This window comes from Hyperoodon ampullatus, assembly GCF_949752795.1.
Source record: "Hyperoodon ampullatus genome assembly, chromosome: 4".
Taxonomy (NCBI): Eukaryota; Metazoa; Chordata; class Mammalia; order Artiodactyla; family Ziphiidae; genus Hyperoodon; species Hyperoodon ampullatus.
In genome coordinates this window covers 168,491,379-168,516,761 of record NC_136917.1, presented here as the reverse complement: position 1 = coordinate 168,516,761, position 25,383 = coordinate 168,491,379, and the positions used below count along the sequence as shown (strand labels likewise).

General features: G+C 40.4%; 1 protein-coding gene across 1 annotated transcript in view; it reads right to left on the bottom strand.

The window, feature by feature from the left end:
- Nucleotides 1-25,383, bottom strand: part of SEMA5A (semaphorin 5A) — a gene marked incomplete at both ends in the record, with an annotated part of 314,646 nt that overhangs the window by 161,181 nt on the left and 128,082 nt on the right. Inside the window, 2 exons of the mRNA XM_079703072.1 lie at nucleotides 1,003-1,101; nucleotides 12,508-12,570. Of these exons, the coding sequence (XP_079559198.1) occupies nucleotides 1,003-1,101; nucleotides 12,508-12,570 (162 nt within the window). The remainder of the gene's footprint in view (nucleotides 1-1,002; nucleotides 1,102-12,507; nucleotides 12,571-25,383) is intronic.

Sequence of the window (25,383 nt, the reverse complement as noted above, 5' to 3'; positions counted from 1 at the left end):
GAATCTTTGCTCTCCACTGGTTCCTTTACTCTTACCTGAGAGGTACGAGAGCAGAGGGGTTAGGCAGGGGCGCTCAGATACACTGCCTGCTTTATTAGACGTGTAGCCCCGGGTAAGCTACTTAAAGTCTTTAAGCCTCAGACTCTTATAAAGTGGTGACCCAGAGGATAAGCACCACATAGCGTGGATGTGAGGATGAAGCTGTAAGGTGCTTAGGAAAGGCCATGGTACCTAGGGATCTCTCTGTGAGCATCACTTCTTAGCATCAACATCCTCCCTTTCTTTCCAATAACTGAATGTTATTTGAAAATAATGAATACTAAAAGAAGATGGTAAGCTCAGGTCTTGAGAGAAAGTGTGTAACCAGGAAATTAACATAGTGATGTTTCTTCATCATGTTCCTGGAGGAAGACCAAATGAATATCCCAAATTAGGAAGATTACACGTGTGCTCTGATAACCTGGCAGTTCTACGGGTATAAGACCTGGAGGCTGAAAATTCCCCTGTCAATAATGACAGGTTAAAATAAAAAGACAGAGGGTGTCATATAACTTTACTTTTCCTAGGGTTCCATTTTTTTGCTAGTTTGCTTTACTTTTTTGACACCCTTCTCATCCAATTTTTAAACTGTATCTTCTTCACTTGGATTATGATTTTAGATTATTTTAATACTTAACAGCCTCCCTACAATAAAGAAGAAAAAGAAATAAGAATATGTTTAGGATTATGTTTAGGGTCTGGTGGGAAATAAGCTGGTAGAAATAGTCTGAAAGCATATTTAAATTTAATTAAACAAGCTAGAATTATTACCAGTTCTTTATACAATCGTGTTATTAGTAATCGATCAGTACATCAAATATTTATTCAGTTTGACAAAAGATTTTTTTTTAAATTAAAAAGCAACTCTTTGGAGAATAGAAACACGTTTAAAACTAGGGTTTTAATAGAATGTTTGGATTTTCCCAGTATTAAAATCTGTCAAAGCTCCACCTGAAGCCGTACCGTGCGGTTGGTGCAGACCGGCGTGAAAGCGTTAGTTCCACAGGTAAATAACCTGTCACCACCCACCAACAGTACGCGGATGTAGTTCTGACATTCCTCCTGAAAAAATAAAAAGATCACAAGAAACTCATTAAGGAGGCCTGAGTGCAAGAGGAACGGTGGATATGAATACATCTTGTCTAGTTAATAGATTAGATGTTAATTAACCAGTAAAAACAAACACACAAACAAAAAAATCCTCTTGGATACTGACCAAAAAATAACAACAGAACTCTAAAATAGTCTGACTTTCTCTGCACACTTGCTCAATCGAGGATATTTGTAAAGATAGATATAAATATACGTTCAGTTAAAATCTCAAAGCATGTGTCTTCTTTTGATGAATGGGCTTTCATTTTGAGTTGTAGCTGATAACAGTGTGAGCCCTAAATTGCCTTTGACATATATTAGGAAAATAAATAAACACTGCTCGTGAAACAGTGTCTTAGAAAACTTCCCCAGGAACTTGAAAAAACATGGTGAATGCTTCTCCAGATGCTAGGGTCACATGTGAAACTCTGCTTGCAAAGTGCAAGAAGTTTTACATAAAGTTCTCAAAATGCATACACAGCAAGAATCTATAAACATGTTTGATTCTTTGACGAAAAATAAAAATATAACTAATAAGTAAAGGATGTCTGGAACAAGAGGCATGAAAGCTCATGCGGAGGGATGACTCACAGCTGAATTTTTTTCTGTGGTTGCAAAACATACATATAAATCTAGGACATGGTCATAGTAGTGCAGGAACTTTCAGGTAGAAAGCTCTTCATTCATTCAGCCAGCAAGCATTTACTGATTAGATACTCTTTGGCAGAGACTGTGGAAGAAGTCACAATCTAGGCCCATAGCGCAAAATTAAAATACATGGAGCTGTCCACAAACTCTAATGAGAAGTCACTGGAGAACAGCATATTGCTACCTCCAGAGGACGGGGGAAGGGAGGAGGTGGAGGAAGGCTCCCTGGAGGAGATGACACCTGAGATAAGTTTCAAAGGAAGAGTAGGATTTGGTGAGGCTTCCTGGAGGAGGTACCCCCTGACACTTGCAGGATTTTACCGAGCAAAGGAGGGAAAACACATTCTCAGCAGAAAGAATGGACTGTGACAAGGCATCAAGGTTGGAGAAAGCACAGTGCTTTCACTGTGTACAAAAGACGTAGACATAAGCTGGGGAGCCAGACACAGGCCAGGTGTGCCAGACCAGGGAGTTTACTTTTTATTCTGAATGTGAAGGAACCGTTTTATGTTTTTACTGCATACAGGTTTTTTTTTTAAACATCTTTACTGGAGTATAATTGCTTTACAATGTTGTGTTAGATTCTGCTTTGTAACAAAGTGAATCAGCTATACATATGCATATATCCCCATATCCCCTCCCTCTTGTATCTCCCTCCCACCCTCCCTATCCCACCCCTTCAGGTGGTCACAAAGCACCGAGCTGATCTCCCTGTGCCACTGCATGCAGTTTTGACCTGAGGTGATGTTTGTAAATGAAGGACCACTCTGGACCATGTGGAAGCTAGTGGAGACGTGAGATGGCAGTTCAGGAGACAGGTAAGGAAACTACTTCCATAATTCAATCCCTCCTGCTTCCGTGTGAAAGGTCAAAGTCGGACTCCAGCAAATGAACAGGAAATGGTGACTGATTAACCAACCAGACCTAGAAGATGCTGCATGATGATATATCTGTTTGACACACATTTTCCCAATCAGGAGGATCTGGATCTAACGGCACAGCAATGCTCTCTTCAGTGGGATGGAGCCTCAGTCTCCACAAAATGCTGATTTGCCATAACTCAGCCTGTGGCATGGCCTAGCTGTGGATATAAAATGAGCTAAAATATTCGAATTTGTTTTCTAACTGTAAAGTGAAATATCAAAGGTAGATAATTTTCCTACTACTACTATTAATAATAATAAAAGCAACAAATTACCCTGCAGTATAAAAAAACAAACAAACAAAAAAAAAACAACTAATACTAAACTTTATTTGATTTATTTGTATGGAAATATGTTAATATAAATGTTTCAGACATTACATGAAATTTCTAAAAATCTTATATGTTCTGGTATAATGTTATAAGTCATAATTCTAGTTATTACTTTAAAATGTATATCTCAGAAATAACTAAATTTCCTTGTCAATTGCATTATTATGAACTTTCATCAAATCTTTAACCGTGGTCATTTTTAAGTCTTTTGTCATTTACAGACAGCTCTGGGTGTACTCTGATGCTTTTGCAAATATGTTCCTATAAAAGGGTCTCATCTTCAAGGAATTCATGGAAAAGACTCTGACAAGTACAGGTTTCTGGTAACTGACTGTACTGCTGAACTGAATGAATAAGCATTTTCAGAACTCTAATGGAAAACTGATGAATTCATAAAAGTGCTAACAAAAGACAAAGATAAAAAAATTAATTACATGGGACTGAGTGAACTGATGAGGATGATTGTATTTTTTGTGACTTTCTGTTTGAATAAAAAAAAAAAAACAATCCCACAAGGACTCAGAGGAAAAAAATATACTAATCAATTTTCACTGCAAAGTAAAGGCGCTGTTACAGTGGAGGGTTCCTGGACTGAATGTCAATATTATGACACAGTGTGAGTGTGTTTCGTGTTTGGTAATTGAAATCCTTGTTGCTTTTGTTGTGGTTATCCATTTACAATGCTTGGTGTCAGTCTATTTATCTCCTGTAAAAATAAAATACAGTGTGTGTGTGTGTGTGTGTGTGTGTGTGTGTGGAAAAAAAGCAACAAATTATCATTGGCTGCTAAACTGAAGATACTTTGAGGAAAAAAAAAAGACAGAATGAAAGATCGAAGTTAACTATTAGACGAATTAAGAAATGAGTGTCAAAAGAAGACAATAAATTGAGTGACTGAGAAAGGTACCCCTGATGGGGAGGCTTATTTTGTTCTGTTCTGTTTTGCTTTTATACCTGAGGAAAGGGAAGGAGAGTTCTGAAGAGAAAGAACAAACCAAGACTTCAAAAAGGCACATCGTTATCCTTTCCCAGGGTCAGGGGGCTCTCACTCACGGAACACAGAGGAGGGGTACCCGCCTCAGAGAGCAGAGAGGTACAGAGTTTGCAGAGACAGGATCAAGGCCAGGGTGGAAACACCAGACCTAATGGCGTCTGAGGGCACTCCAGAAAGACAACTCGGGGAACACAGGGTTGAGACGGCTCTTGATGGCCGGAATGGACAAAGCAGACACAAAAATGACACTATAATAAAGAATGAGAGAAAATTACAGACAGTGGAGATTTTGTTTGTTTTCTGTTGCTGCTTTTAGAACTCTTTCAAGAATGAGTCAAAACGTAAAAGAACTTTTCGAGTTTCGTTTTTTTAAAGCAGGAGACTGACACAGGTAGAAATGCGCTAGAGGCAGTCATATCACCGTGAACTTGGCCAAGGGTAAGTTATTCCAAGAGAATCATCCCCATTGAAAAGACGTGCCCTCATGGCTGAGTCTTACGGACCCGGTGAAGAAAAAGCAAGGGCCTCTAATCAATTTTGGGAAGAGAAACAATAAAGATAACAGATGTGGTATTTATCTTAATCTCCCAAAAGAAAGACAAAGTGAAAACAGGACTGTAGGTCATTAACCTTCCTGAAGGCCCATCACAGACTTGATGAAAAACTAGAAAGATGGCTGGGGATGTGATACCCAGGATGCTGACGTGTGTCAGAGCAGAGGGACAAATCCACTGGTTGTCAAAAAAAAAAAAAAAAATCCTGGAAAAAAGTAAATGAGGGAGGGCACAATATTATTTCAATTAGAACAGAGAGGGACTTCCCTGGCGGTCCAGTGGTTAAGACTTTGTCTTCCAATGCAGGGGGTGAGGGTTCACTCCCTGGTCGGGGAGCTAAGATCCCACATGCCTTGAGGCCAAAAAACCAAAACATAAAACAAAATCAATACTGTAACAAATTCAAGTCTTTTTAAAAATGGTCCACATCAAAAAAAATTTTTAAAGAATTAGAACAGAGAATTTAAAAAGTATGTTCTGGAAATCACGAGAATACACTGTGCCCTCTGGGAAAGGTTACCTGGGCTGTGTGTCTCCCTGATGCTGATAGGCTCCCTCAAGTTGAGTGAGGATGTAGGGAAGGAAGCAGGTAAATGTCAGGAAACAGGACAATCGGACATGGAGGCTTATGAAGTCTTTACTAAGAGGATGCAGGCAGCACCAGCTCCGTGAAAGCCATAGTTGCTTACGGTAAATGGGGCCTGAGGAGGGTAATGCTTTAGGTAAGGCAAGCATGCAAGGCTGGAGGGAACAGAGAAGAGGATGGGGAGGAGGAAGAGTTCTGTCTCATCACCAGCGAGGCTGCACGAGGTCTGCTCACCCTCTGTGTCCAATAGGAGGAACCACTGGAGGCGGGGTGATACTCTCGTGTTTCTTCTTAACTGTCCAGAGCTGAACTCATTCGCCCGACAGTCTGGGTCAGCTCAGCTCAGCCCCTTGCTGTTTCACTCCCCTAAATGTTCCCTCATGGTTAATTCACAAACTGCTCAACTGATTCTATCTAGAAGCAGACTGGATGTGAATCCTCAGCAAACAAATACATTGAAAATAACAACTTTCTTTTTCTTTTCCTTTCTTTTTTTTGATGAGAGATTGGAGAAAGTCCAAGCAAAACAGAATGTAAAAACAGAAATGGAAGAAAGCAGAAGTGCTTTGCTTTGGAGCAGAAGATCAATTTATGAATCAGTGGTGGTGCAGTGGTTGAGAGTCCGCCTGCTGATGCAGGGGACGCGGGTTCGTGCCCCGGTCCGGGAAGATCCCACATGCCGTGGAGCGGCTGGGCCCGTGAGCCATGGCCGCTGAGCCTGCGCGTCCGGAGCCTGTGCTCCGCAACGGGAGAGGCCACAGCAGTGAGAGCCCACGTACTGCAAAAAAAAAAAAAAGAAAAAAGCAACAGGAGAGGCCACAACAGTGAGAGCCCACGTACCGCAAAAAAAAAAAAGAAAAAAAAATTAAGAGTGACAGGAAATGGCCTGAGTGCCAGGCCCTATAATACTGAGTCTCTTAATGATGGTGATCTCTAAATCCAAATTCTCCTATGGGAAAATCTATAGTCTTATCACTTTGTCAGTCTTTGCTACAGACAGGGGCTTTTCACGGGTTACCTGAACCTACTAGAAGTACTGCTTGTACCACGTTTTAAAATATAACATAGAAGTCCTTTTAGGAGGTTCTACTCTAGCTTTATCTTTTTTTTTCTTTTTTTTTTTTTTTGCGGTACGCAGGCCTCTCACTGTTGTGGCCTCTCCCGTTGCGGAGCACAGGCTCTGGACGCACAGGCTCAGCGGCCATGGCTCACGGGCCCAGCCACTCCGCGGCATGTGGGATCTTCCCGGACCTGGGCACGAGCCTGTGTCCCCTGCATCGGCAGGCAGACTCTCAACCACTGAGCCACCAGGGAAGCCCATAGGTTTATCTTTTAAATGAGCTTGTCTAAATGTCCAGGATAAGAATCTCACCTGAGAATTTGTTTCTTTTATCCCATTTCTGTAGCCCAAAAATGGCATAAGGGGATTTAAGGAATTTCAGTTTGCCAGGAAGAAACACTTCACATTCCCAAGGCTCCCGGGAGCCTGCCAGCACATGGCTTCTGTTGTTACAGTGAGACTCATCTACCTCACTTTGATAATAGCACTTAAACATTAAAATAACCCGCTTGTGCCTGCAGTCCCACAGGTGGGTCAACCTGTCCTTGACTTTGAAGCAATTCCTGCTTGAATTGATAGCTGACATGAACAGTTGCTGACTCACTGAAAGAGCTTTTAGATCCGACAGCCGATGCCCACTTGATCTCAAGGACATAAGACCAAGGCCCCAGCAGAGAGAGCATGTGTTTGGGGACAATTTTCTTCATGAAATAACTGGGTTTGCCCTGCAGCACCTCATCATATTTATTTCCCAAACAGATGTTCTGCTTGAAGAAAGACTAACTGTGGATCTTGGTGGATCTTGAAAAACCATACCATCCAATCAGATGTAAATATATATATAACCACATACACACACATATATAAGACATATATATTACATATGAATATATATGCATACATATTACAGAAGCATTTATATAAATATATAGACATACTATTATGTCCATATTTAGATATATAAATATAGATATTTGTATGTATATCTATAAAACTATAAATATACAGATACACATATATATGAATATATATTAAAAGTGTATGCTATATAAGTGTATTAATAGAGTATATTATATATATTTCTTTACATAATGAGGTTGTTTTCAACTGAGCTGACTCCAAGGGTAACTTGTTAGGGAACCTCAATTTTATGAACCAAAATTTGGTATGTGTAATCTGCACAGGTTGTTAGTATCTAATCTTAAAGAACCCTCCATTTTTGGAGCAGTTACATAGAATAAAGGCAGTTCTGTAGTGTGCTGCCTGCACCAGTTAACTCATAGCTTTCCAAATACTGGCACCTTGGATGAAAATGTTGTTTCACCCCCTACATCACAGGTTCCCAGGCGGGATGGCATCATGTTTTTCTTCTCTGGAATTTACCTGTTTACGAGCAGAATTTGACCACCTGGGAAGCAGGACCACAGGACACAGCAGGAAGAACAATACACAGGGCACTGGATTCTAATCAAAACTCTCCCACTAACTTGCAAAATCATTCTAGGAACTTGGTGTTAAAAATACTGAAATGAGATCACAAACGAGAATCTTTTGAAAATTATAAAGTATAATATGTGCATAAAGGAGCTCTTTCATTCCCTTAATAATCGGTTGTGTTTCCTCTGCCAAGTTCCTAAAGGTCATGGTAGGAAGGGCTTTGGCTTAGACATAATAACCCCAAGCAGACAAGGAGCTTTTGTTAGATCATAAGAGAATCGACTATTTACGTTTAAAATAACATTTGTGTAAAACACATTTAAATACTTCTAGAAGCCAATGTCTATAATGATGTTTCAAAAATAACTAAATACAACAGATTTTATTATGAAACCTTTCTGAATCCATAAACAACACAGATTTCCCACTCCTGTTTTCATAGATAGGATGTTTAAGCCATTTCAGGCCAAGTCACCCCCTTTCTCCCAAGTGAGCTGAAAATTTTAAGTAAAATAGAATTCAAAGCTCACCAAGAATTGACAGTCTCCATCCTCCCTTCTCTGCTACACAGGCCCAAATCAAAGATCTGGCTACATTTTCTTGACGTTGATTCCCTAAATGGTCATTTTAATCGATTGAACGTGAAATGATGTCCGTGTCGGTCCCAGCAACACGGGGAACACGAGGAAATGTGCCCTCTCTCTTCTCCCCTCTGCAGCCCGCGGAGGAATGCTCTCCCCAGAGGACTGAGTGGGCGTGAGCAGTACCACCCCTGAAGGCCCAGCATCTCATCCACGCTCCACATTCTTGGCTCTGCAGTAAAAGGCATTATGTGGAGAAGCACAGACCACTTTTCTTAGGGTAGGAAAAAATGAGTTCAGACAAAATGGCTGGCATTTTTCTCATTTTTGAGATGTCACATTTTGCATTACTCTATTTCAGGGAGAAGGGAAACTTTGTAAATCTGTGTGTAAGTTTTCATATTACTCTAACGCCAACAAAAATAGAAAACAATTGAATTCTTATTTCTAAGCTCAGGGCTACTAAGAAAACCTGAATTCCATTCCCCCAAAGAGATGTTACATTTCAGTCAAATGGACTCTATGGAAATGTGTTCTGATTTGGCTCCTTGAAATGTCAGAACAGGGAAATTGGGGTGGAATGAATTCTGAATTCAGGGGCTAGACCTTTGGAGCTGTTTGTTTCCTTCCCTTCTGTGTTCCAGGAGCTGGGCTCAGGGTCCCTGATGGCTGCTGTGCCAGGTGCCACTTTAAGAAAGCCACAGAGATGCCATACAAGAGAAAGGAACTGGTAACAGAAAATGAAGAGCCCTGGGTGTCCCTCTGCTCTCACTAGCCCTGGACCAGCCCAGCAGCGCTGCCTAGGCTGCTGCCATCCTAGACCTAACACATCATTTTGTGCACATGAACTTCATCGCACATGGTTCTGCTACAAAACCAAATTCTATTTCGACCAAGCGTAGGTTGTTCAAAACTGTCTGTGAGTTTATCAGTGTACTTCATGCAACCTAAAAGAATACGACATTTCTCTTTCTCACATTGGCACTTTGAAATTCATCTTCATCTGTCATAACATATTCATCTTTAAAAAAAAAATCCCATCCACACACGCAGTTCGAATCGATTTATAATGACTGAGGTTTGCCATTGTTCTTAGCCCATTGAAACCAGAAACATGTGGAACTTAAAGGTACGGTTTTCTCTGACAATGTTTGTTTTGCTCATTTTCTTTCTGTGTATCAGGAAACCTCAATTACGTATAATAATGATCTGTCTTTTCTGTGAATCAAAGATATATTCCTAATAGACATGAAAGATGGCCTTTCCTGTGTGTTCTCTGGTTTTTACTTGCTTAATTTCTAAGCATCAAACAGCCAATGATCACAGCTTAAGGAAAAACATGGGACAATTTTGATTCAGCAGAAGCAACTTTTCACCCCAAGGAGTAATAATCTACTAGTATAAGGCTACCACAGGGATTGTTTTAAAATTGTAGACTCACAGACTATTAGCAGGAGAAACCTTGGCTAGATTAAGTAATTGAATGTTTTCCTTTAACACACAGGAGACTGAAGTCCACAGAGAGGACATTTTTCTAAAGCCCTTGAAATAAATACATAAGTGTGATCTAGATGAAATATGAAAGTACTCTTAAAGGGAGAACAAAATTCAAAATAAACAATGTAAAAGTTGCCAATACAATACCATCTTGGGAATTACGTCTGGGATTTTCACCCAACTCACTGCCCAGCAATGTCTGGAGACATTCTTGGTTATTCTTGGTTGTCATGATGGGTGAGAGGAATGACCGGAATCCAGCAGGTAGAGGCCAGGATGGACTCCACAACAAGAAGTGGCTCCAGCATCGGGAGTGGTGAAGGCAGAAGCCAGATGAAGGCTTACGTGTTTGCTCGCTCCTTAGTGGAGTGGAGTCAAACAGCCACTACAGGCTGTGTCCCCGGCTCAACAAGAATTCACGTGGCCCAGCTCAGGGAAGGGGGCTGAATAATTAAAATGCAGCCTGACCAGGAAATACAAATGGCTGCTGAGAAGTCATGCAGAGGGGGGTGGGACAGGTCAGGCAGGAACCCCTGAGGAGAGGGGACACACAAGTCCAGGGAGATGGAGGAGGGAGGTAGGGCGGGGGAGGCAAGGCGAATGGGGAACAGTTAGATGGGGCCTCGGAAGGGAAGGGAGGCCCAGCCACCCCCCGACCCAGGTTTACCAATGACATGTGTCCCCAGACAGGCCTTAAGACAGGCAGGTGTCCACAAAGACTTTGGCTGGGTTTCCCTAAACTGAATAGGGCTCCTTGTGGGTGTATCACAGCCCCAGCAAGAAGGAAGGTGAGGAAGAAGACCTAAAATACCAGAGGAAGATGAAGACAAGAGGAGAAAGGAGAGAAAAGAGGCAAAGTAAAAGGGAGAAGAAAGCATGAGCAGAATGAGGTCACAGACGGTGCCCAGGGACCCTGGGGGCACTGATGCCACCAGACAAAGGGGACAGTGTTGGCAGGAGAACTTTGGAGAGAGAAGCCAATGCTTCCCATCAGTGGATCTTGCTAGAGGAAAGAAAGTCGTTTTTCCCACTCTCCCCCCGCGAGGCAGACCTGCTTCCCCAGGTCTCACTCCTCACTATGGGGGTCTTACTTGTAGAATTTCTTGGGCTCCGAGATAAGTGAGAAGCAAAAAAAAAGGCAGGAATCCACCTGTCATATCAAACATGTAAGCGTTACAGGGAGGAGAGGACAAACCAAATAGGAAGAATGTTTTCAAAGGCTTCATACATAATTTATACAAACTCTTCTGAATTTGTTATAGAGGTAAATAAATTTACTATGTACTGATTTATTTATTTTGGGGGGTATTTTAAGAGACGATATTCTGATTCTTTGGAACCTGGTGCCACTTTTAAATCTACTTGTGCCTCTGATGCTTTATCTCAGAGATATCTTCTGAGGTGAGATATCTTTCAGTAAACAGCATTCATTACTTTCTGCTCTTGTAAAATGTCTCCAAGTGTTTCTCTAGCTAAGATCACATTTTCTTCCTTCTCTCCTTCCTTCTTCCTAGTTCTTTACTTCCTAGCTCTTTCCTAGTTTTGGGAAACCCAATGACTAAGATTGCTGAGACTTGCCTCCATGTCTGACTCTCAAAACTGTTGAGTTAAAAGACAAAGAAACAGGGGCTTCCCTGGTGGCACAGTGGTTGAGAGTCCGCCTGCCGATGCAGGGGACATGGGTTTGTGCCCTGGTCCGGGAGGATCCCACGTGCCACGGAGCAGCTGGGCCTGTGAGCCATGGCCGCTGAGCCTGCGCGTCCGGAGCCTGTGCTCCGCAACGGGAGAGGCCACAGCAGTGAGAGGCCCGCGTACCGCAAAAAAAAAAAAAAAAAAAAAGAAAAAGAAACAGGAAATGAAATTGGGTAAAATAAAGAGCGTAACCCTCTTGGACAAACACAGGTGGTGTAAGGATCTTTTACCAGCGCCCTCTCCATTTGCTGTATTTTTCCTCAAGCCCTTGGCCTTGGGACCACACTTTGTGCAGTGAGCCCTCTTTGCAGCTCCCTGTGAGTCTGCTTTACTCGGTGACCCAAAGTGTGATTCACATCGGAAAGGCCCACGTTCCAACAAAGTATTAGATGATCACTAACAGAATGAGACACAATGAGCTTATGCACCAGCTGCAGAAGAGTTTCCTCAAGATGAGCCAGTGAGATTTCCTCAGAAACACAGACTTCCTTGGAAAAGAGACTCATGTATATTACTGAGCCCACCAGTCATGTGAAAGTAGGCCTGCAATGTGCACAGTAGCTCAAGAAATGTATTTCCAATGTTAGCTATAATCTGCTCTTTCCTTAGGAGCTTGGTCATGTAGAGTTTCATATGGAGAGAGAGAGAACTTATTTTAAAGACATGTTAAGATGAATTTTAAAAAAACTCAAATCATTTTTGATATAGTAATTATATTTATCAAATACTTTCTGGAGTTAGCTGTAAGATATGATTGGGGTAAATTAAAATAGTATTTTCAAAATTCAAGCCCATATCTTTCGAAATGACATCATAACCAATTAATTTCTTATCTTACTCTAATGACTGGGAGTGCAAATTAGCTCTGATCATATGTTCTGAATCCTAACAGCTGATTGTTGTTAATCTTGCTTCAATGTTAAAACCTTGAGAATTTACTGTGCATATATTTTGAATCTTGCTTCTTTTTTCAGTTTCCATGGCATCATAAGAGGGAATAGCCTTCATATTAAACATTCCATGTACTGTCCTTCAAAAAGGTGATGACTACCCATAATGGCATCTTCCTTACCTGGGACTTGCCTTTGCTGTAACAGGCCTTCTTGGTTGCTTCATCACACTCCCACTCCACAGCCTATAGGAAACACCAAAACAACAACAACTGAATAAAAGGACTTTGACTGAATAAAAGGGAAAAAAATAATAAGGTATCGGTAACCAGATTAGGTAAGGTGGGCACACCATGGCACCAACATTTTCATACTAACATAGAATTTACACCAAAAACATGGAATTAAGTCATGTGGGTTTATACTGAGCTTTCAAATTGAAGCATTTTAAAGGATTCACCCCCTAAGTATTTGCATTTATGCAGTAATAACGTGCTTTAAAACTAGTCACTATAAGAGAAGCACACGCCCTGAGTTGGTGACTACTTCCCTGATTACAGAAACACTCATTTCAGTGAAACTATGGAAGAGATTCATAGGATGCTGAAAAGAGAAGCCTTGAAACAAAATGATCTAAATTCTCATTTAGAGGTGTATATCTTAGTTTAATAGTCTGTCATTTATCAATATTCAAGGGTAATGAAGCAAGAGTGATTTTGCATATTCTTACTCCCCAAAGACATATATAAATGATGAATGGTCAATAAAATAAACAGCTCACGCAAAAGCCCATCTACTAATTCCTCCCAATGCCAATAATTTTTATACAGTTATTAGCTCTGGCTAAATACATAGAGTCATGACTTTTAAAAATTTTCCCTCACTTTCTAAATCTAACTCATGATGATCAGTGTGATATGCATTCTTTCACATCTGATGCTAACCCACAAATGGACCTGTGATTAGTTAAGATAACATACAGCGCCTACTTCACAGGAAGCAATGATACCTGCAAACATTAATGGACAATATGTTGAGACTGTGAATCATATTTTGAAAAGATTTAAGCATCTGAGATATTTATCTTTTCCATTATTTTATGGAATGTGGACTTTCATAAGGCAAAAATATTTTCTCCATTCTGTCCACCTGTTATTACAATTATGTTCTATCTTACTATTAGAGTTGGATTTCTGAAGAATTCAAGATTTCTGAAGAACCAGTTAAATCATTATCAGAAAAAATCAAAGTGAGGGACAATTTGTTTTTAATTTGGGTTATTGTTATGCAATAAACTAAACTAAGACAAAAATAATAATGTCAAATATTATGAAAGAGAATAATGCCTTCACTTTTACTTCTAAAAAGAAGGGTTTTTGTTGTTGTTGTTGTTAATTCTCCTAAACTGAGGAGAATAACAAAGTCATATTAACACCATTATCTAATACCTACTGTTCTCCAAAGAATGTTACATAACAGAGATTAAAACATAAAACGCTGCATCTTGCATCTTATATTACTTGGCAAATATGAATTCATAAGAAAAGTGCTCTAGAGAGAACCACTTCTGTGCCTTTCAAACAGAAACAATACTATAACTGTTTTCCCTTGTGCAGACTTAGAGATTTTTGTCTGTGTCAACATCTGATAAGAGAATTTGTTCATTCTTTCTGTGATGTTTTCCTTTTCATAAGGTTTAATAGCAACAATAAGGTTACAGCTAATTAGCATCTAATGCAAACAAATGACTTGAATTCCTTACTAGAATGACAGATACTTTTATGAGAAGTGATGACACCTCCAAAGAGGAGATAAGAACTTCATGTACAGTTGCATAATTATATAGCCCCACAAAGCACAGGTAAAACAAGCGCACTGTTGTTATTCTGAGTGGAGCTTTCCTTTAGCAGATCTCTGTATAAAAGCTCATTCTGTTGTTTTCATTTAAATAGAGATATCCATGCCTTTGCCCTTACTTAAACTCAAAACAGAACTGATACACTATGATACATTCTTTAGCAAAGTAGACCCCATAATAACTTGGATTTTATATCATCAAGAGGATTTAGAGTTATAGATCACAAAGAGGAATTTGTGCTCTATAGTTACTAGGAAAATTATTCAGTGAAATGATTTAGGTAAAGAGGAATTCCTAGTGGCTCTCACTGGTTTAGTGATTTTGTTGAAAGTTAAATAGTAATGCTGCCTTCAGGAAACTTAAGAGCTGCAAGGGGCAGAGTTAGTTCCACAGTTACAAGAAGAATATTTATCAAATGCCATCAAAATTCTTCAAATCCTTCTGCTGAAAAGGCAAACAATCAGCTCCCCAAGTCTGCCTAAGGTCCAAGTAACCTTTGCATTTTCAAGATAAACACTGGCCAAGGACTGGAAGGGGATAGTAATAGAAAAAAATGTGAGAGTTCTCAAAGATATTTCATTGCTTTATCCAGTTTCGCCAGAAAGAGCAACTGCTCACACAAGTTTATTAGGCCAACAGAAAATAGGAAAAATCTTATAGATTTTTCTGAAGACGGTTATTAAAAGTAGCAAAGTTACTTTCCTGAGGCATTTTTATTACAATATATCAACTTTCCAGTAATGTTCAAATCTAGAATTAATTAAAGACCATGATTGTATAGCTTTTCTGTTGATTCACTTTCTACCTGACTAGAAGGCAGGATAAAGGGAAATTATGTTAAGAATGGAACTGAACTACCTATTGTAACTGAACACATGTGATTGGATGTCACAGAATTTGAAAAACAATGGTGTAGGAAAATGTGTCTTTTCAAGACTGGCCTAAAACTGGGTGTTCCAGACGAATCACCTACTGTCTGTTCATTCAGCAAACTAGATTTTACCTATTTGACCACTTGGCAGCAATGGAGAAAAACACTTTCTCTAGAGAGAAATATGAATATCAATGGAACTCTCCAGTACCAGATTTCTCAAAGTTACTCAATTATTCTGTTTGAATTAGATTATGTTTTAACCTGGTCACAAATTTTCTTTATGCCACAAGATGTATTCTAATCAATTAAACTTCTTTAATCCAGCCTTCTTGTTCTATTCTCAATGGAGATTCATTGTTATTCTTTCATGCATCATAATTTTGGAACAAATCCCACTGCTGATTTATGAAGTCATCTTTCTGGTTGACTCCTTCTAAGACACTTTTCTACCCATCCAAACCTATGTTTATGACAGTCAAAACAAAGGCTAGGGCTTCCCTGGTGGTGCAGTGGTTGAGAGTCCGCCTGCCGATGCAGGGGACACAGGTTCATGCCCCGGTCCGGGAAGATCCCACATGCCGTGGAGCGGCTGGGCCCGTGAGCCATGGCCGCTGAGCCTGCGTGTCCAGAGCCTGTGCTCTGCAACGGGAGAGGCCACAACAGTGAGAGGCCCGCGTACTGCACAAAAACAAAAACAAAGGCTAAGGGTTCTATATGCTACATTTCAGATCTCAATGCAACAGTTATGATCTTCTATCCTGGGGATTAAATCTTTAATTTTTGTCATCTCTTGTCTTTTTCTATTGCACCAGAGCCTAGTAGAGAAAAGGAATCTTAATTCTCTACTCCATTCTGTATTTACTTTATTATCCCCTTCATTATATTTTTCAACAGCAGACACGTGGCAGTGATAATGTGGTTACTTGGATATCCAAAGGCAATAAGTTTGAAACGTCTACATTTTAAAAGACACAGAGTTTCCTGTTTGTGGCACAGCTTTTTTTGTCTGTAAATAGTTAGAAATAACATCTGTGCTATTCAATAATTTGCAGAGGTGTTGCTTTATGCAAACGCATTCACCATTCTCTCTGTCACTTAATAAATATTCATTAAATACCTACTAAGTGCAAGACACTGATAGATAATGAGTGATAGAAGGAAAAACACACATACAGATAATGTTTTCACACATCAGATATTAGTCTACAATAAAATACAAGTGAATTCCATCAGCCTAGATAACATCATGCTAAATCTGAGAATGCATCTGTGGTCATTTTCATTGTTACAGTAGCCACGTTCATCTCAGAATCCAGTGGGACAGTGGAACTTACAACATCATCAACTTTCAGGAATTGACAGTGCTATGGACAGACCTAAAAGGAAAGCGACTAGGTTTACAGAAAATCATTTTATACCTGCCGAAACCCTGGGGATGTATGGAAGCACCTATTGTTTCATGACACAGTACACACCTCCCTGTTGTGCGCACACATTTGCTCAGGTTATGATAAGCAGAACTGGGATCTCAGGAGTAAATCAGATGTGAGAAAGAAAAAGATTGGCTCCTTTTATGATCGAGTTACATACATATAAATCCACAGTTCTCGGAAGTATATAAACAAAGTTGTGTATTATCACATTCTGCAGCAAGAAAAGTTAATTAGACAGGGACCAGCAAAGGCAGATACTTTTCGTAAAAATGAAGAGAACAACATTCTAGGCAGATGGGCCAGTACTCTTTCAGCAGATGGCTTTGCTAATTAGATATTGGCAAAAGATAACATTAAAAAAAAACTAGTTTAATTACACAGTGCCAAAAATTAACCACCTGAGAGCTTTTTTTTTTTTTTTTTTTTTTTTTTTTTGCCGTACGCAGGCCTCTCACTGCTGTGGCCTCTCCCGCTGCGGAGCACAGGCTCCAGACGCGCAGGCCCAGCGGCCATGGCTCACGGGCCCAGCCGCTCTGCGGCATGTGGGATCTTCCCAGACCGGGGCACGAACCCGTGTCCCCTGCATCGGCAGACGGACTCTCAGCCACTGCGCCACCAGGGAAGCCCCTGAGGGCTCTTTAAAAATATATTTGCATTCATATTCTTATGGCATGGATTTCTGTGAAATGCTGGAGAATGTTAAATTGTCATGGCGATTATAAACAAATTGCCAGGGAATGTGAGACTGTATGTGTTCAAAAGAGAAGCAGAGTGCAAACAAGTTGGAACTTGAAACAATTGTGATTTTTATGTGACCTGACTCAGGTGTCAATCTAGTTATCCTTGAGCAAAGGCATCTTCTTTGCTAATGGCTTTTAGTGGTCACACATGATGGGTTCAAAACAAGCAGCACTTGGGGATTCCCTGGCGGTCCAGTGGTTAGGACTCCACGCTTTCACTGCTGGGGCCCTGGTTCGATCCCTGGTGGTGGGGGAACTAAGGTCCCGCACGTCCGGGAACTAAGGTCCCGCAAGACATAAAGGGGTAGATTTGAGTCACTTTGGAAGGATTTGTCCAGCTTGCCTCTCTGCCTTTACTCCTTAGCTGATATTTGGTGTATTCATTCACTTTTAATATCAATTTGCCATAACCCTGCACTTATGCCCAAGGCAGATATAGGCAAGTCAATTTCATTCTTACTGGTGATCTCCAAATCAGAGAAGTAGAAGGGGACTTTCAAGATATCTTCTAACTACTGTTTTTTTTTCTTTTTTTTTTTTTTGCGGTTCACGGGCCTCTCACTGTCATGGCCTCTCCCGTTGAGGAACACAGGCTTCGGACGCGCAGGCTCAGCGGCCATGGCTCACTCGCCCAGCTGCTCCATGGCATGTGGGATCTTCCCGGACCGGGGCACGAACCCGTGTCCCCTGCATCGGCAAGCGGACTCTCAACCACTGTGCCACCAGGGAAACCCCTTTTAACATCTTTATTGGAGTATAATTGCTTTACAATGGTGTGTTAGTTTCTGCTTTATAACAAAGTAAATCAGCTATATGTATACATATATCCTCATATCCCCTCCCTCTTGTGTTGCCCTCCCACTCTCCCCATCCCACCCCTCTAGGTGGTCACAAGCACTGAGCTGATCTCCCTGGGCTATGCGGCTGCTTCCCACTAGCTATTTATTTTACATTTGGTAGTGTATATATGTCCATGCCACTCTCTCACTTCGTCCCAACTTACCCTTTCCCCTCCCCGTGTCCTCAAGTCCATTCTCTATGTCTGCATCTTTATTTCTGTCCTGCCCCTACGTTCTTCAGAACCATTTTTTTTTTCTTTTAGATTCCATATGTATGTGTTAGCATATGGTATTTGTTTTTCTCTTTCTGACTTACTTCACTCTGTATGACAGTCTCTAGGTCCATCCATCTCACTACAAATAACTCAATTTCATTTCTTTTTATGGCTGAGTAATATTCTATTGTATATATGTGCCACATCTTCTTTATCCATTCATCCGATGATGGACACTTAGTTTGCTTCCATGTCCTGGCTATAGTAAACAGAGCTGCAATGAACATTTTGGTACATGACTCTTTTTGAATTATGGTTTTCTCAGGGTATATGCCCAGTAGTGGGATTGCTGGGTCGTATGGTAGTTTTATTTTTAGTTTTTCAAGGAACCTCCATGCTGTTCTCCATAGTGGCTGTATCAATTTACATTCCCACCAACAGGGCAATAGGGTTCCCTTTTCTCCACATCCTCTCCAGCATTTACTGTTTAACTACTGTTTTTTGATGCTTACAAAACTGAAGTCATCCAACATTAGAGAAACAGCTAACCTCGGACAGTCCCATAAATATGTGTTATAACTATTTTTTAAATCCTTATATAAAAGCCCAAGATTTTCTTCCGCAGAATGATACCAAATCAAATTTCCTTTGATCACTGCCCGGTGGAGCTGCCAAACTGTGAAACGCTCAATGGGGCTTTTTGTTTTCTAATCGGGCTTTTTAAATTGAGGGCTGTTTTTTTGTGTGTGTGTGTTTTTTTTTTAATTGAGCGGACAATGTATTAGATTCCTAGGGCCTTTGTAACAAAGCACTGCAAACTGGGGGGCTTTAAACAATGTAAATTTGTTTTCTCACAGTTCTCAAGGCTAGAAGTCTAAAATCAGCCAGAGTAGATTCCTTCTGGAGTCTCCAAGGGAGAAGAATCCCTTCCTGGCCTCTCCCGGCCTCTGGTAGCTGCCGGCCATCATTGACCTTCCTCGGCTTATAGAAGCATGACTGCAGTCCTCACCTCTGTCGTTACATGGTGTTTCCCCTGTATGTCTCTGTCCAAATGTCCCTCTTCTTATGAAAACGCTGGTATTTGAATTAGGGCCCATTCAATTCAGTAAAACCTTATCTTAAGTAATACACCTGCAAAGACTGTTTCCTAAAAAGGTCACATTCTGAGAGTCCAGGTGAGCATGAATTTTGAAGGAATCCCATTCAACACAGTACAGACAGCCAGACGTCATGACGTAACGAATTCTGAAACTGACAATTGATAGCACACTGAGGGCCATTGCTCTGCTGCAAATTAGCTTCCAAGTCTTAGCAAAACACTGGTAACATTTCGTAAGACTTTGGTTATGTGCTAACCACAGCGCTAGGTGCTTTCTATACATTTATCTCATGTATAAGTCTCTCTGTAATTTTATGTGGAAAATACCATTACGGTAATATTCCGGATGAGGACAGCAGCTAAGCCACTTTCCAAAAGCCACAAAAATAGTAAGTGGGGCACCAAGATTCAAATTTGGTAACTTGGAGGGAAGCCTGGGCTCTAAACCACTCTCCCTTCACTGAAATTGTCAAAGTAAGTGACCTTCATTACTGATTGTCACAGTTTCTTTCTTTCTTTTTCCCACAATTTAGAAAAAAATATATACGAAAAGCACAGAAATGTTTGCACATCTAAGGTCAGAGCTGTAGGCATTCAGTAAATATTAGTTAATCATAAAAGCCATCGATTCGCCTGTCATGGAATGTATTCATTTAAAGCCTCTGGACCCGTTCATGGTCCTAGTATTGATTTTAAAGGGGACATGATTCATCTAATGAAATTCTAGAGTTAATAACTGTATGGCCAGGGTATGATATAAAACCTTAGGTTGATTTTGTGAAATTACACAACTTGAATATGAGAACACGGCCTGCTCTTGACACAGTGCAACGTTGTGCTTTTAAAACGGATGTCGAGATACCATCCCCTCTCTGCCACAGCCCTCCAGGGGCCCTTCATTCACCTGGAGTACAAGCCAAAGCTATCTGGAATGTTCTGTGAAGTCGAGCCACTTATTTTCTCTCTCTCTGATTTCCTAGTACCCTCACTCCCATACCCTGTTCTGATCCTCAGACAAGGCAGACCTGTTCCCTGGGGCTTGTGCATCAACTAGTCCCACTTTCTGGGACCCACACCCTCTAATGCCTGTGCCTCCTGCATGCCTTTGCTCAAGCGTTACCTCTTCACTGGGGCCTATATAATTATAGGTCAAATGGCAATTGCTCTCCCCACCTCCTACTAGAAGGTGACTTCCACTTGGACAGGCATCTTGTCCTTTTGGTTTACTTCTATGTCCCCAGGGCCTAGAACAATGCTTCACATACAAGAATTCAGTTGTTCAACAATCCACTTGCTGAATAAATGCATGGGGATAGAATGCTCTCCACGCGCAGCCTTGGAAGTGGCTCCAGGTGCCCCCAAGTGGAAGGGACAGGTAAGGCTTTGGAGTCCTTGAGCTGGCTGGGCAAGACTACCATGCTCTGCACTTCTGTGGCCAGCACCCTTCAAGGATTCCTCTTCCAAACCCTTTCCTGCATCCTGACAACAGGAAGAGGAACATCAAGGTGGGTGCAGAATCCACTAGAGCACTAGAGCATGGATTTCCACACTTCTTCTGCAGAAGACTCATTGTGTTAAGTAAATTCTTATGCATAATCTCATATAAAAGAATGCAAAAGCGGTATTTACTAACTTCTTGTTATAAATATAATGTAAGATGATAGCATTAAATCATTTAAAAAATGTGAGGCCAAGTGACCACTGAGTCATAGCACTCTCAGCATCCAGTCATTTCTGTATTTTGTTTTGGCTGCTTACTTTTAAAATAATACTGATTTATACAAATTAAATAGTATTAAATAAGGTCACCTTTGAATCTCAGTTAATTTGGAGTAGAATTTGAAACGACAGCAGACAATGTATTCCCTGCTCTACAATACCAGGTTATCCAGGTAATATACAATAAAAGTTGCTTCACTGAGGACCGTCAATGCCTTAAAATTTCGTATATGGTATACTTTAATGTAATTACTTTTTAAATAATAGAATTAAAACATATGCCATGCATAAAATCCTTTAGCATCTATAGACTTCTGGGGCTCCAGGAAGCATTCTTGGTTCTAGGGAACCAAGCATCTTTGATAAGCAATTTAAAGTGCTTGGAATGAACCTGTGGATGGAGAAAAAACAAAGTAACAGAAAATGAGTTCTAATAACCCCACTCCTGAACATCAGTGAGCCCCTCTAGATAATTTTGTGAAAAAAACGTGCATTAGGAAGGAGGCCATTATCAAAGGACATTATAATATCTCGTGTAATATTTAGAATTATGATTGTCAGACACCGATGCACCAAACAACTCTTATCCTTCCAAAATGTTACCATCAATGAAAGCGTTGCTCGAAGGTAAGCCTACTAAGAGCAGCTGCTCTTAGTTTCAAAGAAATTATTTTCATGGATCCAAGAGGGTTTGGTTTGGGGCTTCCCTGGTGGCGCAGTGGTTGAGAGTCCGCCTGCCGATGCAGGTGACATGGGTTCGTGCCCCGGTCCGGGAAGATCCCACATGCCGCGGAGCGGCTGGGCCCGTGAGCCATGGCCGCTGAGCCTGCACGTCCGGAGCCTGTGCTCCGCAACGGTAGAGGCCACAGCAGTGAGAGGTCGGCGTACCGCAAAAAAAAAAAAAAAAAAAAAAAAAAAAGAGAGAGTTTGGTTTGAAAAATGGCATATTGTCCAATTTGTTAGCCTCAATGTAGGCAAAAGCATCTAATTACTAGAGAAATGACTAGTATTTTTATACATAAATTTGCTACAGTGTTTGTATATAAAATCAATCAAGCATGAGATAAAAGTGTTGAAATCAGAATGGATTGACCTCTCAAGGACAAGCTCCCTAGCTGAATATTTCCCAAATGTCTGAAAACTGTTGCTTCTAATGCCAAGTTTTCAAACATACAATAACGTCCTCCATCACCTGGATGATGCAATTCAAACATCACAAAATGTGTTATGTTCAACAAAAATTGTCATGTTCACTAGAAATTAAATACATATATAATAACTGAATTAAAATTAGACATTGTAGCTAATGTAACATTTATTCTGCACATGCAAAGAAGTACCCTGAAAGGAATAAATTGATTATACAGTCATGAAAAATATCAGACCAAGCTGAGCTTTTTAACACTACTTGAAGACTTTACAGGACAATGACAAGAGGTCTTGCAAAATAAAAAGTAAAAATATAGGAGGAGCAGCACATTGGCATGGGATGCTCTGTAGGACCTCAAAGACTGGAAGGGTAAACAACTTTGTGTAATTAATGTTGTGTTGGAAGTGTCTTCACAAAGCTAAGTTTGTAGTATGGCTTTGACCAAAACATTCTTACGTACAGCACTTGACTACTGGCAGTCATATTTTAGATCCATTGGGAAAACTGAAGAGAAACAATTCTGGCCCTGATACAAGAATGAGTTTCCCAGCCATACAACAAGATTTTATTTAGGAATACAGTTAAAAGATTCAAAAGGAACTGCATCTCACAAATAACATGAAGGACCAAGGTTGTTATTTTGAGGCAACATGAAACAGATGTAGAAAAAAACTTCAGCAACCACAGCATGAAGATGCAGCAAATAAAGATGTAGACCCCTGTAATTCTTTGTCTGACTTAGAGTTTTATTTTATTGATGTTAAAAAATATTCTTGTCTTCTCAAGACACATTTGTGATGGTGTGTGCTAGGTTTCTCTTGCTTGAAGCATAAGGTCACTTTTATTGGATTCATCAGTTTTGGTCCTATATTGTATTCTGGCTAAGTCCTAATGAAGGCATTCTACCTGAACTGTGACCTTAATAGTCGACATAAATGTAAATATATGGATGTTTGTTTTTAATTTTTCCATCAATATTTTCTGTCTTTTTTTGAAACTAGCTTCATGAAAACAAACAATACTTCATACCCGATTCCTTTTCTCCACGGTTCTGAGTTAGAATGTGTCACTAGATTCACTGAAGTACTTATAAAGACCAGATTATGAATCCTTACTGGGGAGTCATTTTATACTAACCGAACCACTCAGAATGTGTTTATTATTCACACTATAAACGCTTGCTTCCTGAGATGCGCCCTACTACTACAAAGGTTGACTTTACTTCAACTTCAGAACATACTGATCTACTTGCCAGATCACAAAATATATGGAAAACCCTTTTTAGCAGCCTTATTCAGCATCAGTTCCATAAATTTTAGTTTGCAGATGAGAGAAATGAACATTAAAATTTGTTTTCTGGTATATAATATGGACAGTTACATTTCTCTCTTATTTTACATAAAATGTGTAACAGGGTGATATTCTTCTGTTCAAGAAACATTATTTATAATATTACCACAACGTTAAAGGAGAACTTAATGAACATTACTGATATATTCACTTCCCAGTTAATATTTAACAGTCTCATAATTTTATGAATACCTGCTTGAACTTATGCAATCAAATAAAGAATTTACCATTCAACAGCAATGTGTGATTTTGCCATTTATGTCTTCAAGAATTTGTCTCTCTTCTATAGTATAATCAGTTTATTTATGTGCCAGGGGGAATATTATCATAACTGTTACTAAAGTCTTTGACGAGAAAGAGCTCTATCTCGTAAACAAGGCCAGAAGTGTTTCAAGTATCAGAATGAGAGCTGGTGATTTTTCTGACATAGGCATTGTCTAAGATATTTGGATTGAAAATGGATATTTTTGTTATAATTTTACAATAACTTGAGATAAACATCACTCAGTTCCCCTTTACCCCTTTCCATCCATTATCAGTAGATCTTTTGCTCTGTGATTAGCCTGAGTTGGTAATTAATTGCCAGGTGTCGCAACTTTACCCAATTTTGTGTGAAGGAATTTGATTTTGATCTCTATGGCTCTGAGGAGCATCCACAAACACAAATCCGTGTATGTCTAGGGGTGGGGCATTGTCAGTAGATTTGAATAATGACCCCTGCAAAAGATATTCATACGCTATTCCCTGGAACCAGTGAATGCCACTTTGTAGGTCAAAAAAGAACTTTGCAGATGTTAAATTAAATTAAATTAAGGATCTTGAGATGGGGAAATTATCCTGTATTATTCAGGTGGGTCCTAAATACAATCAAATGCTTCCTTATGAGGGAGGCAGAGGGACATTTCACAAACAGCAAGGAACAGGCAATGTGACCACGAGGCTGAGATTGAAGGCATGCAGCCACCAAAATCTAGAAAAGGCAAAGAAGAGATTCTCCCCTAGAACCTCCAGAGAGAGCGCGGCCCAGGAGATACCTTGATTTTAGCTCCATAGCAGTCATTTTGAACTCCTGGCCTCTAGAACTGTGAGAGAATAAATTTCTGTTGCTTTAAGTCCCCAAGTTTGTGTTAAGTTGTTACAGCAGCCATAGAAAAATGAATGCAGACATAATTACACATGAATTACTCATATGCGCTGTGCACGCGCACGTGCGCACACACACACACACACACACACACAAATGATTTTAACGTCATCAGGTGAAGAAATTCACCTCCATGTTTCTGCCAGACATCTGAGTTGGTCCCTGTACATAGGAAAGATGCAGTTTCTGTTATGCAAGATCTGTTGGGGGAATACTTGTAGTGGTTTGGGGAGTGCTGAAAGCACCTGACCCAGGTGTGGTTAGGGGTGAATCAAGGGAAGTTTCCCAGGACAGCAAGGCTTGAGCTCGACTGTGAAGGAACTGACAGTGGAGGAGCTGATGTTCATGAAAAGGGGAGGAATCGGCCATTATGAAGGCCTGGAATGGGAAGAAAGTGTGTGTCTGTGTGAGGACCTGAGTCCCTGGGGCGGGGAACAGAGAGGGCCGTGGCTTTCTGAGTTGGCTGCAGCTCAGGACAGCTCACGAACCATGCCAAGGAGTCAGATGTTTTTCCTGAACTACAAGAAGCCACAGATAAGATGTTAAGCGAGATGTTGGCATGGTGAGATCAGTAATTGAGAAAGAAGTCTCTGGGGATATGACAAGGCCCAGAAAGGAGTGAGGTAGGTGAACAGGA